Here is a 20,312-nt window from a genome sequence, read left to right as displayed (position 1 = left end):
GACTAAAAATGCAAAGGGATGCAGTGATTTATTCATATTCATGTAGTTAATAGGTATAATACTTGACCTTCCTGATTCCAAGTCTGGTATCTCTCACCTAGCTGCCTCAGTTTCCTGATTTGCCAAATGGAAACAACAATCTTTTTTTACTATATAGAGAATAATGTAAGGGATCTGATGGGAGAATAAATTCAAAGGTGATTAGAATATTTTAAATCACTATAGTGATATCAGGTGTCATAACTAATTTCCCCAATCCACCCCCACTTTGGGGTATATATTCAAACTAAGAAGAATCAGATGAGATTCTTTCCTTCTTTTGCTCCAAAGAGGATACTTCTTAAACTTATCTTTTCAGTAGGTTGGAACAGGTTCACCTTGTATCTTAATCTGGGGTGATGGACTTGCACTATTTGAAAAATACAAGCAGGTCTCCCTTCTGGTACCCAATCCTTTGCTTAGGCAGCCAAAACCTGGGGATGGGCAATGGACTCATCCAAGAAATTGAAATGATTTGTCCAAAGACAGGTAGTAAGTGGCCAAGGCAGAATTTGAACCCAGATCCCCTGACTCCAGAAGCACTGTACACAATGTTATTGGAAGGAATGTATATTACATACTTTACTGTTACAGAAATGTGAGTTTTGCTCATATTATATACTTCCCATCTTTCCTGGAAGCTTCCTTCTCCCATCTATGGGGGGGGGCCTGCCCAGATTGCTGATCTCACGACAGGTTCCCCCTGACCCCCCTCTCCAGGGAGAGATGGGGCTCTATTGATTCTCCTCTCTAGGTCCCAGGAACCCTTGCGTTTCTTTCCCCGTAAAGGGCCACTACCTCCCTATGACCAAACGGAAGTGTGTAACCTGGCTGCTGTCCGGGACAGCCAGGACAGGTAGACTGTGTGTCTGCTAAGCTCCAAAGCTAACCATTAAAGCTGCAACTACCCCTCAGACCTTCCACCTCTGCGTGGTCTCATGGGAAGGGTGCAGAGTTGGGATTGGGCCACTAATTTGCTGTGTGACCTTGGCCCACCTGCTTAAAAAACCTCAGTCTCCTCATCCATCAAATGGGGAATATCAAGCCTGCCTTTGCCTACCTCCTGAGGCTGCTGTGAAAATACGATGAGATCATGGCTCTGGAAGCATAGGGGAGGGGGAGGGGAGTTTTAAAATGTTATAAAAATCCAGGGAATTATTTTTATTCCCATGGCCAGCTGCCCTGCACTAACAATGCGGCTACCTCTCTGATCGGCTTGCATGAAAGCGGTGGCCTGTTTGGTGATATGACTCAATTTGAGGCGTCTATTTTAGGACAATAAACACACATCCATATATTTAGCACTTTCCTGATGCTGGAGAGAAAACTTTGAAGGCCACCCAACTCAGAAACATCACTGTACAGGCTTGTGTCTTTTGCTCTCAGACTTGTTTCTCTTTCCATTTCCATATTTGTTTTCTTTGGGTGTTGTTGGTTTGGGGTTGGGTTTTGTCTTTGTCTGAGAACAGAAGTCATCACTTCCAAAGGGGAAATTTGATTTTGGTTAAGTCACGAGTTCCCACGTGATGACTGAGATCACAAGGGTGTTGGGTGGCTCTCCTAACTAACCTTGGGAAAAAAAAAACCCAACTCTCCTCCAATTGGCTACAGTGAGAGGCATGAGGTCCCAGAATAAGAAAGCATGAGTCCCTAGCAACTCAGACACATTTGAAATATTGTGCCCATCTGTGGGTAACACAATTTCGGAGAGACCAACTTATAGCTGGAGGGCTGGTGTGGATGTCTTGAGTCAACTAATCAACCTCCCCCTCTTTTTACAAATGAGGAAACTGAGACCCAGAGAGGTTAAGTGACTTTCCCAAAAGTCACACTACTAGGAAGGGGAAGAGTCACTGATAAGTTGGGAAATGTCTAGAGGAAGGCAACTCAAATGGGAAAGAACCTCAAGTTCATGTCACATGAAAATTGAATGAATCAATCAGGAATGTTTAGCCTGGAGCAGAGAAGACTCAGGAGAGACATAAAATCTGTCTTTCTGATGTTTGTCTTTCCATTCTCAAAGAAGACCATGACATCAGGGAGGGATCCATAACATGCATGTAAATTGAAGCTGAATGAGAGGGGTGCTGGGCTGGCTAGGTCTGTCTCGTACTGCTTGGAGAGTTGTTGAGTTGAGGAGTCTACCTCCAAGTCTCTGAGAAGATCCAGGCAAGACCCCACCTTAGTTCAAATCTTGCTTCAGAAACTTGGTGATCGTGTGACCCTGGGCAATATTGTACCTCTCTGAGTCTCAGTTTTCTCATTTGTGAAGTGAAAGAGATGTATGCAATGGCTTCTCAGGTTTCCTTCCAACCCTGAGTTTAGAGCCTATGATTGGGGGATACTGATATATCACAGGAATGATAGCAGGGTCCATGGTCAGGAGATTCCATGGCAGAATGTGGGCTCTAAGTGGGGCTGTCAATTGAAAAGCATTCAGAGCAAAGATACTCCACTAAGAGAATAATATCAGTTTCCCTGAGAAGACAAGAAGTCCAGGTTGGGGGGGAGAGAAGAATCCCACAAACCAAAGTGGTTCCAAACCAGCAAACCTCCCTGGGAGATTCTTGGACTGTGCCAACAGCTGCTGGGAGGCCAGCAAGAAGTCATTCTTCTTCCCCTTACCTCAGCAGGTAGCTATGCAGGGAACCTGGTAAAGAACCAACTAGAGTGCTGTCACCTTCTGCCAACTTGGCTCCTGGCCTGCCCTGGGGGTCCCCACAGGTGCAGGCCTCAGTCTCACAGATGCCAAATCTTCATTCATCACTAGCTTCCCCCCTCCCCAGCTGTATCTTCTCCTTCCCACAACCCCTCCAAAAGTCAATATGTACTCAAGGGGATGCAAACTGATGTTAATATTGGTATAAATAAAACATAATTAGCATGGTAAAGCTGCAAAAAATTTTAATCACGCAATAAATTCCAAAGCTAAATGTAATTTTTTAAAAAAATTATCTGCCATTCTGGATTATCTGGGCCCTCTCTTCTGCATCTTTTCTCTATTCTCCGTTCCTTTCTCTCTTCTCCATTCTCTTGCCTCTCCTTTTTTCCTCTCTTCTCTTCTCCATCCCTCTTTTCTTCCTATCTTTCCCATCTTCATCTCTCCTTTACTTTCTACCTCTTTTACTCTCCTCCCTCTTCTCCAACTCTTCTCTTCATCTGATCTCTCCTCTCTTTCCTCTCCATCCTTCCTATCTCTCTCCTCTCCTTTCTATCTCCTCTCTAGCTAATCTTTTTTTCCTCTCCATCCCTTCTTTTCATCTCTCCTCTTCTTTCTATCTCTTCTCCCTCTTTCCTCTCTTGTACTCTTCCCTCTTCTTTTCTGTCTTTCCTTTTCTGTTCATCTACCTTTTCTTCATCTCCCCTTTCAATCTCTTCTCTCCATCTCTTCTTTGTTCTGTCCCTCTCCTTTTCCATCTCTCCTCTCACTTCCCATCTCCCCTCTCTTCTCTTTCCTCTATCTCCAACCTTTACTCCTTTCCAATTTTACAACGTGACATCTCTTCTCATCTTCTTCCTTTCTCCACCCTTGCTTTCTCTCCCTCTGAGTGAATAATGCAGATAAAGACTATCAAAGACTGCACACAAAGGGGAGAGGTGTCTATGAACTGTGAAAGCAGGTTCAGGAAGTGTAATCGGATATCAGAGCAGACTTAAGGCAGGAAAGGATCAAGGATTCCCAGGGGCCTGGAGAGTAGACCAATCTGGTATTTACTCTTGGAAGAGGACTCAGCAGAGGCTTGACTTGTTAGAAATGCTCCCAGCCCAGGCTGCCCAGATGCCTCCTAGATCTGGCTTACCCCATCTTGGGTTGGGTTCCAGTGCCCATTAGAGGCCCTGGTGATGCATGGATCCCAAATAACTCTTCCCTTATCCTTCCCTCCAGAAGCTCTCAATATCCTAGTGCTCACCTCTCCCTATTGCTTTCTGTAGAAGCTACAAAGTACGTTTCAATAGCGTCTCCTCATACTCTGATGCACGGAAATCTTCAAGTGATGGACCTGACCTGAGAGACAACTTTGAAAGTGCCGGGCCCCTGGCCAATGTGAGGTGAGAGTGGAGTACTGGGGAACTCAAGGGAGCTACGTATCATGGGCAGCAACTCAAATGACCAAGTCCTAATGTAAGGAAATTCCATTGCCTCTTTCTTCCTTTCCTCCCCCAATATCTAGCATTCTCATACTCCATGGAAGCTCCCTCCCTAGGTTTGCCTTTCCAGTTGTCTTCAAGGGTAATGATTTCTCATAGGAGCTGGTTACTCTATATTAATATGCTGTCTCATAATCTATTTTTTTAGTTTGTCGTTTGATTTGCTCTTGTTAGTCATGAACAAATACCAACGATCCCACTGGGGGTTGTCTTGATGGAACACTAGAGTAATTCACCATTTCCTTCTCCAGTTCATTTGACAGATGAGGAAACTGAGGTAGAGTTAAGTGACTTGTCCAGCTAGTATTGTCTGAGGCTGAATTTGAACTCGGAAAGATGACTGTTCCCGATTCCAAGCCCAGCGCTCTATCCAATGCACCATGTAACTGTTCAGGGGCCATTTATGACTAGAGCATCAAGGAAAGTTTCATGGAGGAGATAGTACCTGAAGGGAGGCCCAAGGGCTTCTAAAAGGCATACTGTCCCCTCCTAGAAACTAGTTCCTAGTTCTTAATCTGAAAGACTAAGACACTATCAGTTCCCACATCTGTAAATGAGGTTGGGAGGGGAGAAGTAATTCTCTCTGCATTACATGTCATCTGTAATTGTTTGAACACAGATTCATCATTTCAATGACAATTTTCTTTTTCTCTTCTGCTTCATAGAGGGAAACACTCATTTCATTTGATGTTTGGACTCAGAATTAAAAACAAATTAAAATATTTTGTAAAATTTTTTAACATGATGGAAAAGTGAGCTATGGCTGATATTTGTGAATGATTTCCCAAACAACTTCATCCTTATCATCAACTTGCCCTATCCTGATCTAATTAATGTATCTGGCAAAATTCTAGGATCTGGGAATACAAAGACAAAAAAGAATCTCTGTGTGACTTTGTCTTGTCCTATTGGCAGATTCTCAGTGTTTGGCCTTGGATCGAGGGCATACCCCCACTTCTGTGCCTTTGGCCATGCAGTGGACACCCTCCTAGAAGAACTGGGAGGGGAACGCATCCTGAAGATGAGGGAAGGGGATGAGCTCTGTGGCCAGGAAGAAGCCTTCAGAACCTGGGCCAAGAAGGTCTTCAAGGTAATTGGGTGCCCTTGGGCAGGGGGCTTTGGAAGAATTGGGGTCAAGAACAGAGTGTCTAATATACTTCATCATTATCAAAAAGATTCCTGAATAGATTTCAGAGGGGATGGGATTGTGAATTTGGGGACAGAGTTGTTAATATTTTGATAACTATTTTATATAAATGGTTTCCCTTAGACATTTAAATTTTATATATTTTATACACTATACATTTGTATACATTATACATTTGTACATTTGAAAACATGATTCTAGCAGTGATCCATAGGTTTCACCAGATTGCCAACCACAAGATTGTCACAAAAATGGAACAGCATTGGAAGATATATTCAGAGGAAATTAAAGGCAGTCTTAAGAAGGGAGAGCCCTGAGGCAGCTGAGTGGCCCAGTGGATAGAGTCCTACCTAATAATTACCTAGCTGTGCGACCTTGGGCAAGTCACTTAATCCCATTGCCTTGCAAAAAAAGAACAACAAGGGAGAGCCCTAGTGATTGAGTAGGACCAAGAAAGGCATCCTGTGGAAGATAGGATTTGACCTGACTCCTGAAGGGATGAAGCTGGAACATTGGTACAATTTGCAGAGTGAAAGAATGAATGTTAGAGAGTGGGCACAGTCAGGTTATGGTCTGTTGATCATATCTTAATACCTGCTTTCCATCATACATTGTATTAAAGTACCACTGAGGATACAAAGAAGTCCCTTCCCTCAAAAATCTTATAGGGATAGACTCCTCAAAAGAATTTTTGTCATTGTTTTTCAGTTGTATCTAACTCTTTGCAACCCCATTTGAGATTTTCTTGGCAGAGATTCTAGAGTGGTTTGCCATGTCCATCTCCAACTCATTTTACAGATGAGGAAACTGAGGCAAATAAGGTTAAGTGACTTACCACAGTTAGAAAATATCTGAGGCCAGATTTGAGCTCAGGAAGGTGAGTCTTCTTGACTCCAGGTACAGCACTCTATCCACTGTGCTATTTAAGCTGTCTCTCAGGGAAAAAAAAAATATGTGTGTGTGTGTGTGTGTGTGTGTGTGTGTGTATACATGTGTGTATACATATATATCTTTTCAAAGATATTTTTATAATGGTATTGTTATATATTATTATTTATTAAATAGGATCATAGATTTAGAGCTGAAAGGGACTTTAGAGATCATCTAATTGAATCCCTTCAGTTTAAAGATGAATGGGGAAGAATTGAGGGAGGGAAAGTCCTGGAAGTCACCTAAAAGTCCAGGCATAGGGGAGAAGGTAAATCACGGGATTAATATAGAGATCCAGTGTGGTATGCTAGATGGAGAGCCTAGCCACAAAACCTTGGATGTGACCCTGGGCAAATCACTTCACCCACACTTGCTTCATGTTCCTCAACTGTAAAATGGGGATAATAACATCTATTTCGCAAAGATGTTCTGAGGATCAAATGACATAATATGTGTAAAGCCTTTAGCACAGTGCCATGCTCTTTTGTTCCCCATTAGATTATAAGCTTCTTGAGGGAAGGAACTGTCTTTTTCCTCATTTTTGTACTCCAGTGTTTAGCACAGTCCTTGTTATATAGTAGATGGTGCAGTGGATAGAGTGGATAGAGCATTGGCCTTGGAGTCAGGAGGATGGGAGTTTGAATCTAGCCTCAGACACTTGCCACTTACTAGCTGTGTGACCTTGGGCAAGTCACTTAATCCTAATTGCCTCACACATCCAGGGCTATCTCCAAACATCCTGATTCCTATCTGGTCACTGGACCCAGATGGCTCTGGAGGAGAAAGTGAGGCTAGTGACTTAGCCCAGCCCCCCTCACTCCAATCCAATTCATGTGCTTGTCATGGCATCACCTCCCTGATGGCATGGTCTTCTACATGAACAAAGAACAAGCATCATCAGTAGGTACCTTACAAATATTGGTTGATTAATTGACTCAGAGGAAATCATTTACCCTCTTAATGCTAAACAACTGTCTTACTAAGAAGGAAGAAGAGGCTGACCTACATTGATAGAGAACATTCCTCCACCCCAAAGTTTCCTAAACCAATCTTATTCCCTAGTTTAATAAAATGGACTAGTATAATTCCAAGTGACAAGTATGAGTGACAGAGAAATCTGGAATGATCACGGGGAAATAATGCAGAGGGGAAAAGACAACATGAGATGAGTAAAGTAACAACAACTATAATCACTTAAAGGACAACCAGAAGCAGCAAATTATAGTGAAAAGGGTGCAGGGTTGGTGTTGGGAGCCATGTAGTCCAATTCTGCCTTTAATACTTGCTGCCTCCGTGACCTTAGGCAAGTCATTTCATATCTCTCAACCTGTTTCCTGATGTGGCAAATGAAGATATTATATTAAGGGACTACCTGATAAAACTCTTTTTGAGGTTCAAACAGGGGGAGGTAACTTGGAGTCATGGAAGATAAGCTGACCATGGAGTCACTATTTGCTGCCTCTGTGTCCTTGGGCAAGTGACTTTACATCTCTCTATCTCAGTTTCCTCATCTGAAAATAAGATAATTATACTGAATGATCTCTAAAGCCCCTTCTCTGAGTCATAACCTGGGTTAGAACCTCAGCTTGGCCAGTTGTCTGAACCTTGTGACTTTGAGCAAGTAACTTAACTTCTATCAACTTTTTCACCTATAAAATAAGGTGACCTCTAAGGTCACTTCCAGTTCTAAGTTATGATTCTAGCTAGTAAATAAAAAATTAACAAGATGAGTGTAATTTTATCTAAAGACCTTTTGTTAAAGAATCCTCAAGGGGAATAAAGGGGAAAGAGAAGCTACTTAACATTGTCCTAATAGGGAAATTAATGAATTTAAATCTAAATAGTTACTAAATATATTTTGGAAATATCAGTGTTTGATTTTAAGTTTTTAATAAAACATTTAATTTATTTAAATGAACAGGATACCTAGCTAGGAGCAGAATGGAAAAAGGTGGGGGGTGGGGAGCCAGGCTCCATCAGTCTAAGGGAGGTCTCTGAAAACTCTTCATATTCTACAGGCGGCCTGTGATGTATTCTGCGTGGGGGATGATGTCAACATCGAGAAGGCCAACAACTCGCTCATCAGCAATGATCGAAGCTGGAAGAGAAACAAGTTCCGGCTGACCTATGTGGCTGAAGCTCCAGAGCTGACCCAAGGTAGGGAGCCAAAGCCTTGCCCTTCTCGTTGGCTCATGCCAAACTGAATTATGTGTAAATGGCTGCTGAGAATGGTAGCATTTGGTATAAAATTTTAAGGTTTGCAAAGTGCTCTGTAAATATCATCTCATTTGATCTTCACAACAGTCCTGGAGGTTGAAATTATTATTATCTTCATTTTATAGATGAGGAAGTTGAGGCAGACAGAGGTTAAGTGACTTGCCCAGAAAGTTGATACAAGTCTGTAGTCAAATTTGAACTCAGATCTTTCTGATTCTACATCTAATGCTCTACCTTCTTAACCATCTAGCTATGTTATAAAAACTATAACCTCATAGCCAGTGGGTTTTCTATATTGGAGGGCTAAATAGGGAAAAATCAGAGTTCAAAATTCATTAGTATTTGGGAGAAAAAAAAGAATTTTTTATGCCTCCCAGACTCTCCTTTATTATCTATCTCACCTGAATAGATTCGACTCTACCACAGTTAATGAAAATTTATTCTGTGTACTTTAATAATTACTAGAAAGGCAAATCAGGGGCAGCTAAGTGACACAGTGGATAAAGCACTGGCCCTGGAGTCAGGAGGACCTGGGTTCAAATCTGGTCTCAGACACTTAATAATTGCCTAGCTGTGTGGCCTTGGGCAAGCCACTTAACCCCATTTGCCATGCAAAAAAACTCCCACAAAACTAGAAAGGCAAAACAAATCATCCCTGACCTCAAAGAGTTTATATTCTAATGGCAGAGACCACTGTACATATAAGGCAGCTAGGTGGCATAGCAAATAGAGTGCCAACCCCAAAGTTAAAAAGATCTGAATTCAAATACAGCTTCAGTCATTTGGTATGTGACCCTGGACAAGTCACTTAACCCTGTTTGCCTCAGCTTCTTCTTTTATAAAAGTGGGGGGGGGGGGACTGGACAGATTGCTTTCAACATCTCCTTTGACTCTGTATCTATGATCCTAGGATACTAGAATACTAGACACATGAGTTGGCATTATATTTTTGCATTCAAGGGATGGAAAGAGGATGACAAAATCAGGAGGATCTGAATCTTCCCTTATCCTCAGGTCAGGGCAAGCTGTAGTGCATCTGCACAGCGTCCAGGGAGGAAGGGAAGGAAGCAGTGAAAAGTCCTTCTAGACTAGAGAGACGATGAGGCATCAGAAAAGGTCCTGGGTTGGGGTAGTGTCAATGGGGTAATAAGCGTCTGCCAAAAGTAGGGGCAGTTAGGTGGCTCAGTGGATAGAACACAAGACCTGAAGTCAAAAATACTGGCATTCAAATCCTGTCTCAGATATTAATTAGGGAATCCTGGAAAAATCACTTAATCTCTGTCTATTTAGGTGGCACAGTGCATAGAGCACTAGCCTTGTAGTCAGAAGGATGGGGGGGTTCAAATCCAGCCTCAGATAGTTGCCAGCTACTAGCTGTACAATCCTGGGTAAGTCACTTAATCCTGGCTGCCTCACATCCAGGGTCACCTTCAGTCGTCCTGATTCCCATCTGGCCACTGGACCTATATGGCTCTGGAGGAGAAAATGAGGCTGGTGACCAGCACCCCCCACTCAAATCCAATTCATGGCTTTGTCATGATGTCACCTCACTGATATAGTAGTTGTCTTTGAAATTGAAAGATAAACATTAGTTATCCAGTTTAAAATAGGGATAAAAGCCCCCATCTCCCAGGGTCATGATAATCAAATGAGAGAACATATTCAAAGAGCTATGTAAATTCTAGCTTATATGATGTGGAAGCTAGGGGGTGCAGTGGATAGAGTGCTGGGTCTGGGGTCAAGAAGACCTGAGTTCAAATCCTGCCTCAGATACTTACTATAGCAGTATTACCCTGAGCAAGTCATTTCACCCTGTTGACCTCAAGTTTCTCATCTGTAAAATAATCTGGAGAAAGAAATGGCAAGCATTCCAGTATTTTTCAAAAAAAAAAAAAACCCAAATGGGGTCACAAAGAGTTAGAAATGACAGAAAAGACTGAACAATAACATTTGATTCTGCCCAGTTGAGACCACAGTGAAATGGGAGGAAAGGATGAGTGGTGGACCCTGGCTTAAAGGGGGTTTGGGGGACAACTGGCAGCCCTATCTCAGGAGATTTCTTTCCCCCAGGTCTGTACAGCATTCACAAAAAGCGAGTATCTGCTGCCCGGCTCCTCAGCCGCCAGAACCTTCAGAGCCCTAACTCTAGGTAAGAATTCATCTCTCTATTCACTGTTCTTCCCACTTTGAGTTTTCCCTCTTTCTCTTTCTTCCTTCCAAAATCATTCTTCTCAGAAAGATGAATATTCTCTCTCTACTTCTCAGCACTGAAACAGTATTGGTGAGCCTGTGGTAGAGAGTTAAGGTTGGTGCCTAGGATGGGAAAAGGAAAGAGGATGACTTGGGGGGCAAGAGTGAGAGAGCTAGGGAGTGTGATTAATCAGGAAGATGTGAGTTCAAAACCTGCCTCAGACATATACAAGATATGAGTTCAAAATCTGCCTCAGACATGTAAAATAGTGAATAATAGCGCCTACTTTCTGGGGTTGTGTTGATGCTTAAATGAGATAATAACTGTAAAACACTTTGTGAACATTAAAGTCTTAGCTAAGCTTCTGTTCTTCAATCACCTTCAGTTGTGTCTAGCTCTTCATGGCCCTATTAGGGTTTTCTGGGCAAATATACCACATCATTCTATATTTTACCAGATTCTATTATACCAGATTCCTTCTCTACCTCATTTTATGGAAGAGAAAGCTGAGGCCAACAGGATTAAGTGACTTGCCCAGAGTCACACAGCCAGGAAGTACCTGAGGCTGCATTTGAATTCAGGTCTTCTTGATTCCAGCCCCAACTAGTTGTCCTTATATGTTAGTTGGTATTGCAGATGCTGTTCAAAAAATGGGCAGAATCCATAATTAGCCTCAAAGATTGGCTATCTTCTTGAGGATTATAGAGTTGGAAAGGTCTTTGGGGGTCATCTATCATGGAACCTTGTTTTACAAGAAGTAAGTAACTATCAGAAGCCATGTTTTTGGAAGTAACAAATCTCCCACCATTGTCAGAAGCATTCTCACATGAAGATAAACATTATTATTTAGAGAACTAACAAAGTTCAATGGAAATTAGTAATCCCTATTGAGAAGGGAAAGCTCTCTGTCCCTCTCTTTTTAATTGGAAAACTCCCTTCTAATTGAAAAAAGAGCATCATGGTGGGAAAGAAAATATATGGGTCCCCATGGAGTCATGCAATCATCTTTCTTTTTACTGTATAGAAACACATGAAAGAAGAAACAATGATTTTTAAAACTAATTAGTATTATTTCAGCAGTTGTAGAAGACGGTAAAGACAGGAATGATAACTAAAACTGACGTACCACATCTGTAAGGCTTTGGATCCATTGTGGCCATCACTCAGTAAATAACTAAGCATTTATTAAATGTCTATTATGTGACAGCCATTGTGTTAAGTCTGGACCCTTGGAAGAATCGTTAATATTAAAGTAATGGATCTAGAATACAGTTGCATGGAAATATTTTGTTCAAGGTTTGTGAGTGAAGTCAGAGGTGGGAATAGATTAATAAGAGTTTAAAGATAAATGAGAAGTCTTAGTCTGTCCCTAGGTGTTTAGTTATCTTTTTAATTTCTTTAGTTTGTTTTTTTTTTTGCAAGGCAAATGGGGTTAAGTGGCTTGCCCAAGGTCACACAGCTAGATAATTATTAAGTGTCTGAGGTCGGATTTGAACTCAGGTATTCTTGACTCCAGGGCTGGTGCTCTATCCACTGTGCCACCCAGCCGCCCCTTGTTTAGTTATTTTAAAGTAAGTCCTAAAATATTCTCTATTCCTATTTAAAATTATGTTCTCATGTTTCAATAAAGAGTTATTTTATTTATTTTTAAAGAATGAAACATGGAATAGCTAGGTGGCTCAGTAGATACAACACCAGACTTTATCTGGTTAGGAGAATCTGAGTTCAAATCTGACCTCAGACACATACTAGTTGTGTGATACTGTACAAGACACTTACCACTGTTTGCCTCAGTTTCCTCACTTGTAAAATTATCAGAGGAAGGACATGGCAAATCACTCCAGTATCTTTGCCAAGAAAACCCAAGAGAGGTTCATGAGGAGTCTGACAGAACTAATCAACAAGATAGCAACAACAAAGAGTAAAAAAGTATACTAATCCCTTTTCTCAGTTAGCCATTGCTCTGGTGGCAGTCTGCTTATTCAGACCATATGACCACAACCAAAGCATTTCCATTCACCTAATTGCAGGCAAAATACCTAGGAGAAAATCAGCAACATCTTGAGTTCCAAATCTACAAACAGGAACAGAAATTGGAGAGTGCAACCTCCCATGACAGGGTGGTGAATCACCAAAACCCAGAAGACATTCACACGTAAACATTTAAATGCTTCACAAATAACATATATCAAGAGGTTAGGAGAACAATATGAATTGTTGTTGTCAAGTGAGGGTTTATGAATGAGAAAGGACTGATCATCCTTTAAGAATGAGTAAGTTTGGGGCAGCTAGGTGGCGCAGTGGATAGAGCACCAGCCCTGGAATCAGGAGTACCTGGGCTCAAATCGGGCCTCAGACACTTAATTACCTAGCTGTGGGGCCTAGAGCAAGCCACTTAACCCCATTGTCTTGCTAAAACCTAAAAAAAATAAAAACCCACACAAAGAGTAGGTTTTAATGAAAGAGGTCACTATAGGGAAAGGAAGAAAAGCATGAGAAGCAGGAAGAGGTGTAGGAATAACTATGATAAGAAGAGATGGACATGGTTGAAATGGAGATAATGATTTGGGTACTAATGAGATATCAGGTATGTAGGGTTTCTGATTGAATCGTTTTTAATGGATCTGGTAACCTAGATTGTCTTCCCCTGAAAAGAGAGACTATTGATTGTTTTTAATATCCCATTAAAATATTGCACATCAAGCAACCTGTGGTTGAAAGGAAGATTTTTCTTAGGCTTAAAGATGACCAGACTGAGGGCAATGAAAGATACCCTAATACTCTGCCCTGGTCAGACCCCATTTGGAGTAGTTAGTCATACACTGTAGGAAAAACATGGACATTACGGAGTTTATGCAGAGGAGGAGAAGCAAAATGGGAAGGAGACTGAAAACTATGCCTATAACAGTCAGTTGATGGAACTGAGGGTGTGGGACCTGAAAGATAGGAGATTTATCTTCAAAGAGTTGAAAGAGAAAAAAGAAAAAAAGAAAAAATTAGCCTTTTTCTATTGGGATCCATAGGGCAAAACTAAAGATGTTTGTAGACTGAGTATCATGCCTAGATTTTTCACAAGGATTGCTGCCCTGAAGCAGAATTGGTTTTCTCAACAATGAGTGAATCTCCTCATTTTGTAAGGTCTTCAAATAAAGGTTGGTTATCAAGTTATAATTCCTGCTCACGATGGCTGGACTAATAAAAAGCCATAGAGCAGTTACTTCTAGTAGTCCAGTCCTATGTTCAAATCCAGCCTCAGCTCCTTTCTAGTTGTAGGACCCTGAGCAAGTCATATAATCATAGTCAGCCTCAATTTCCTTATCTATAAAGTGGGGATACTAGAGCACCTGCCTCCAAAGGTTATTGTGAGAATCCAATGAGATTATTTGTAAAGTGTTTGCAAGCCTTTGAACCCTTTATAAAGGCTGTTATTATCAATGCCTGCCATATTGGTGTTAGCCAATAGCTAACATTTATTTGTACTATACACAGCGAGGTGGAATGCCAAGTCTGGAATCAAGAAGACTAACCTTCCCTAGTTCAAATCCAGATTCAGGCACTTACTAGCTGTGTGACTGGGCAAGGCATTTAACCCTGTTGGTCTCAGTTTCCTCATCTATAAAATGAGCAGGAGAAAGAAATGGCAAACCGCTCCAAGATGTTTGCCAAGAAAGCCTCAAATGGGCTCACAAAGAGTTGGACACAACTAAAAACAAATGAACAATAAACAAGTATATAACCCTATGTGTGCCAGATACTATGCTCTGTACTTTTATGATTCTTATCTTATTTGATCCTCACCTCAACCGTAAGTGGCAGTTACAAGACAGAACAATGGATAAAGTCAGCCTTGGGATCAGGAAGACCCCAATTCAAATCCAGGCTCTGACCCATGCTGGCTTTGTGACCTTGGACAAATCACTTAACCTTTTGGTGACCTAGGGCATCTCTTAAAGACTATAAATTGCAGAGAAGGTGCTGAACTGTATTGGAAGAGGAAGTCTCCTCATCTGGTTGTTTCCTCTTCCATTGAAATCACTGACCCAGTTTAAAAAAAAACAAACAAACATGAATAGGAATTGGAGGGAACAGATGGTTGAATGCAAAACAAATATCACTCTTTCATGTATTTTTTATATACCAACCAAGAGCTGATCAACTCTTAGGTCAACTCATGGCATGTCTCACAGGTATCAAAATGTAATCAAGCAGATAAAAAACAAGGGCAAACTTGAGAAAACTAGACTAAAGTTGGCCATGGAACTCTATTAAGCCATTGACTTTATACTCATATGATTTGGGTTCAAATCCTACCTCTTACAATCACTACCTGTGTGTCCTGGGGCAAATCATGTGTCTTCCCTTTTTCTGTTTCCCCTTCTGTAAAATTAGGAACTTAGATGAAATGACTCCACAGCCTTTGATCCAAAGCTCTCAGATCCTCTGACTTTGGGAATTACTCAGTCTTTCTCTGCCTCAGTTTCCTCATCTATAAAATGAGGGTATTAACCTAGATGACTTCTAAAGTCCCTTCCTTGTTTGGGGATCCTATGATCCATCCCTTCCCCTAGTTTTGATGTGTCAAAAGCTGAAAAATAATCTTTGGGAACACTCCATTAGGGCAGTTCCTAAGATACTGATAGCCAAGAGAACTGCCTCACCTCCGGGTTAGTGTTATCCACCATGAATCAATAACTCACGACAGAGGCAAGCCAACACCTGATTTTTGGTGCTATCCTGAGCTCACCCATAACTGGGCTTCTAGTTCCTGTGCTATGGCATCACTGCTCTTGGAAAACCTACCCTCTGGCCCCAACTCTGCCAAAGGAACAGTACTGGGCTCACCCACACAGCTTCCGTCCAGTGTTCTCAAGCCTGCCCGGGTTCTTATCTGCTTAAGCACATTTTGATATCTATAAAAGGGCAAGCATGAGTTGGCCCAAGAGTTTCACCAACTAAGCACATTTTGGGCAGGGCGGGGAGGAAACCAGCTCAGTAGGCTCAGGGGGCCTCAGGGTTTCTGCCCCACTGAAGGAAGGGACTGCAGACAAATGAGATGGAGGAATTATCCCCTCCTGCCTACCTCTCTATACTACCCCCAGGAAAAACAGGAATACCCACAACACCCCCTAACTACAGATAGCGAGTATCGCAGATCCTAAATCTGGGCAATGTAATTGATGCCAATTCTGCTGCCCTTCAGGGTTGCTCTCTTTGTAAACAAGGAATCTGTACCTCAAAGAAAAAAGAGATGAATCTAAGGATCAAATGGTCCCTCGGTTCAACTCCTCATGAACGTGACCCCATAAGTTCAATCACACAGGAGCTACATTCATTGCCTTGTTTGAAAAAGCCAATGTGACAATATGATCTTACAAAGTGTAAAAATGGAAGGGAGCTGATCTGCCTTACAAAAGTCATTTTTACCAAAAGGTCCCTTTAATTAATAATAAGCTTCCTATGATAGGCAGTGTATTATACTGGATGGTAAGGAAGACCTGAGTTCAAATCCAGTCTCTGATAGATACTGTGCATGTAACCCCAAATAAATCATTTAACTAAATAATCTAATCACATATGGATATATATTTTTCCTGATTATACATGTATAACCTATATCAAATTGCTCCCCTTCTCAAATGAAGGGGGAAGGGAGGAAGAGACTTTGGAATTCAGACTTGTCAAAAAACAAATGTTGAAATTGTTTTTACATGTAATTGCAGGAAATAAAAGAGTAACTAATTCTATTACATTATAAATTCTTTTTTGTTTGTTTGTTTTTGCAAGGCAATGGGGTTAAGTGGCTTGCCCAAGACCACACAGCTAGGTCAATATTAAGTGTCTGAGGCCAGATTTGAACTCAGGTCCTCCTGACTCCAAGGCCAGTGCTCTGTCCACTGCACCACCTAGCTGCCCCCCATTATAAATTACATAGTCAATTCTTCAAGAGAGTAAGATGTAGGAGAAGATTCAACTTGTATTGACAGATGGAATGTCCCTTTGGAGCTCCTATACCAAATCGCAAGTCAGATCCAAAAAAAAAAAAATCCCTCAAATATCTGAGTACTAATTTATGTATCATTTATGATTTTAAAAAAAAGAGTGAAGAGGACAGAAAATTCCATGCTCCAAATGTCCAAGTCAATGAAAAATGGTGTTGGAGTCTAAGAAAGCATTTCTGAAATTCTAATGAAGTCAGTGGAACAACTCGGGTTGGACTTATAAAAAAGTGAAACATGAAACTTTGCAAAACTGCAGTCATTGTGTAAAATGAGATAGATGCCAGTGTACCCATGCTAAAAGTAGTTTGGGCTAGAAAAAGAGTATTCTGGGAATTCATGGTAGGCGGAGGGAGGCACATTCAAATTAGCTTATACTATATTACTCTATGACTCAAGGCAAAAGAGTCTGATAGGAAGTGTGACAAAAACAATGGGCTACCTTATATATTTACCCTTCTCTGGCACTGGTGCAGGGTCTTACTAATGACCAAATTCATCTCAATCCATCCAAACCTAGAGGTCATCATAATATTATGGAGCATATACTGGTTTGGGAGATTGAGGAACTGCGTTCTAACCGTACCCCTCCTATTTATGATCCAGAAGGGATTTGGACATATTATTTTACTTTTATAGACTTCATTTTCCTCTGAAGTTCCTTCCAGCTCTAACATTCTAAGATTCTAGGAGGAGTAGGTTTGGAGGACAAATGATGGGAGGAAAACAAGATTGTTTAGAAAAAGTGTTTGTAGATCTAGAGATGTCTTAGCCTTGTAAGCAGTGCTGACTATTACCACCCCTAGGGAGCAAAGAAAAGCATCTATTGAACTAGAACTATGATGGCCCAACACAGCACCTTTCAAACAGTAGTCACTTAATAAATGCTTGGTGAATTGAACTGAATAAAGAGCCATTAGCCTCAATTTTAAGCCATCTACCTAGAGGCAACAAAAAAATCTGAGAGGGATGACTGAGGTTAGTTGGAATGGGTTGGTGACTTTCATAAACTGACTGCCAACTCTTGCTTCAGTCGATCAACCATCTTTGTACGTCTCCACACCAATGGGAACCAAGAGCTGCAGTACCAGCCTGGGGACCATCTGGGTGTGTTCCCTGGCAACCATGAGAATATGGTGAATGCCCTGATAGATCGACTCGAGGATGCCCCTCCTGCCAACCAGCTGGTGAAAGTGGAGCTTCTGGAGGAGAGGAATACAGCTTTGGGTAACTATGGGGATGCATGGACCCACCCCCTAGCCTTCATTCCCCGGAATATCATGGCCATGGCACAAACATAAAGAGACTGTGTGGCAAAAGAGAAAGTATTTGAAGTCAGAAAACTTAGGGTCAACATCCCATCCTGGTCACCTCAGAGTCACATAATCACTATAAGACTTTAGACAAGCCACCATCCAGGCCTTAGTTTCCTCATCAGTAAAATAAGGGAATTGGCCTTTCAGCTCAAAAATCCACAATTCTATGATCCTAAGTGAAATCTATTGTTTCATTGAAAGTTTAAGCTCCAGATGAGAGGGGTTCTCCTAGTTTCAGAAAAGGTTCTTGCTCTCCCAGACAACTTCTGCTAAAAGGGCCAAAAACTTCCCACTGAGGGACCTGGAATTTCCATGGACTAAACATAATTTTCATTGGTATAGATTACACTGGTAGTGTGGAGTCGACCCCTTTTTTCCTCTCATATTTTCTTTGACACAGAAAATGATGATGTTTGTTCTTCATTCTCAAAGAAGACCATGACATCAGGGAGGTGATGTCATAACAAGCAAGGGAATTGGATTTGAGTGAAGTGGTACTGTGCTACGTCACCAGTCTTACTTCCTCTGCAGTCGTCTGGGTCCAGTAGCCAAATTTGGATCAGCACTATTGGAAATGACCTTGGATGTGAGGCAGTCAGGGTTAAGTGACTTACCCAAGACCACACAGTTTGTAAGTGTCTGAGGTTGGATTTGAACTCAGATTTTCCTGACTCCAGGGCCAGTGCTCTATCCACTGTGCCACCCAGCCACCCTAGAGAATAAAGTCCTGGGCTTAGAGTGAGGAAGACGTTAAGTTCAAATCCCTCCCATGACTCATGAATAAGTTCCTCCTTGAGTCTCAATTGACTAGTTTACTAGTTACTCAGTTGGCAAGTCTAGTCATTTAGAAAATGGAAAAAAAGACATAATATTTTAGTTTGTATTGTAGAAGGTTCAAAGAAGGGGGTAACATATATTAGGCATTTTGCAAATTTAAAATACGCTATGATGTCTATTGAAAGATCTATAGTCAGGAAGAACTGAGTTCAAATCCATCCTCTTATTCTTACTAGCTATAAGACCCTGGGCAAGTCCTTTAACTTCTTTCCTCAATTATAAAATGAGGATAAGAATGATGCCTGCCTCCCAGGAAGCTGTGAGGATCAAACACAACAATATTTGTAGGGGCGACTAGGTGGCGCAGTGGATAGAGCACTGGCCTTGGAGTCAGGAGGACCTGAGTTCAAATCTGACCTCAGATACTTAATAATTACCTAGCCATGTGGCCTTGGGCAAGCCACTTAACCCCATTGCCTTGCAAAAACTAAAACAAAAAACAAAAAACAAAAGCAAAAGCAAAAAACCAATATTTCTAAAACTCTTAGCATTATACCAAGCACATGAAGCTCTTAAAAATTCTTGCTTCCTTTCTTCTTTCATTACATTGTTATAATGAACAAATAAAGAGAACATCTTTTTTGTAAAAATGATTTCTATATATAAAACTATCAAAATTATTACATTCATCGGAGGACTGCCCCCATCCCTTCTTTGCTTTGTTCAAGGTGCCACATAAAAGTCCAGGGTTATCATTATTACTTCCATGGAAATGTTCTCTTCTTTTCATGGAGACAGTCTGGTAGCAGAACTAATGAGCTAGCCTTAGCATCAGGAAGACCTTGAATCCATAAAGGGTCCAGTAATCAATAAGGAGATAGATAAAATATTTATTGATGGAAATGTCCTAATTCCCTGCTCCCTTTCCAAAGGGTCAGCTGCTTGAAGACAGGAAGGGCCTTGGTGACCTTGTATGTCTGTGACGTCCATGTCTGACGGTATCTTGATGAGTGAATGCCAAGGAACATAGGTCACCTGGTATTGTCTCCTCACAGGTGTGATCAGTAACTGGACAGATGAGCATCGGATCCCACCTTGTACCATCTTCCAGGCTTTTAAGTACTACTTGGACATTACCACACCGCCAACGCCACTGCAGCTGCAACAGTTTGCCTCATTGGCCACCAATGAGAAGGAGAAACAGCGGCTGCTAGTCCTCAGCAAGGTGAGATTTGGGTTGGCCTCCTCACCCTCTGGTGACATCTTAGCTACTGGATAAGCTAGGTGGGACAATGGATAGAGCACCAGTTCTGGAGTCAGGAATTCTAATCTGACCTCAGACCCTTGATATTTACTATCCGTGTGACCTTGGGCAAGTCACTTGGCCCCATTGCCTCAGAAAAAAAGACATCTCAGTCCCTGGTAGGAAAACTTGACAAGGACTGAGTTAACAATGAAGCAACCAGGGATGGTCTTGCTGCTTTTGTTGTTGTTGTTTTGGTTTTTAAGGGTTGGGTGTGGTTTTTTTTGGTTTTTGCAAGACAATGGAT

General features: G+C 41.5%; 1 protein-coding gene and 1 long non-coding RNA gene across 7 annotated transcripts in view; one reads left to right on the top strand and one right to left on the bottom strand.

Annotated features, from left to right (window-relative positions):
- The window catches only part of LOC141501700 (uncharacterized), a 241,135-nt gene that overhangs the window by 188,319 nt on the left and 32,504 nt on the right, over window positions 1–20,312 (bottom strand). The window lies entirely within an intron of this gene.
- NOS1 (nitric oxide synthase 1) overlaps window positions 1–20,312 on the top strand; it is a 244,590-nt gene that overhangs the window by 205,897 nt on the left and 18,381 nt on the right. For 5 of the 6 annotated variants that reach the window (XM_074205929.1, XM_074205925.1, XM_074205928.1 and 2 more), the window contains 7 exons: window positions 794–895; window positions 3,973–4,089; window positions 5,104–5,278; window positions 8,284–8,422; window positions 10,553–10,631; window positions 17,703–17,896; window positions 19,818–19,987. In XM_074205929.1, coding sequence (XP_074062030.1) covers window positions 794–895; window positions 3,973–4,089; window positions 5,104–5,278; window positions 8,284–8,422; window positions 10,553–10,631; window positions 17,703–17,896; window positions 19,818–19,987 — 976 coding nt within the window. The remainder of the gene's footprint in view (window positions 1–793; window positions 896–3,972; window positions 4,090–5,103; window positions 5,279–8,283; window positions 8,423–10,552; window positions 10,632–17,702; window positions 17,897–19,817; window positions 19,988–20,312) is intronic. The other variant, XM_074205930.1, reaches the window with a different exon arrangement.

This window comes from Macrotis lagotis, chromosome X (assembly GCF_037893015.1).
Source record: "Macrotis lagotis isolate mMagLag1 chromosome X, bilby.v1.9.chrom.fasta, whole genome shotgun sequence".
NCBI classification, from domain to species: Eukaryota; Metazoa; Chordata; class Mammalia; order Peramelemorphia; family Peramelidae; genus Macrotis; species Macrotis lagotis.
Note: the sequence above shows the minus strand (reverse complement) of the source record. Positions and strands in the feature narration are given on the sequence as shown.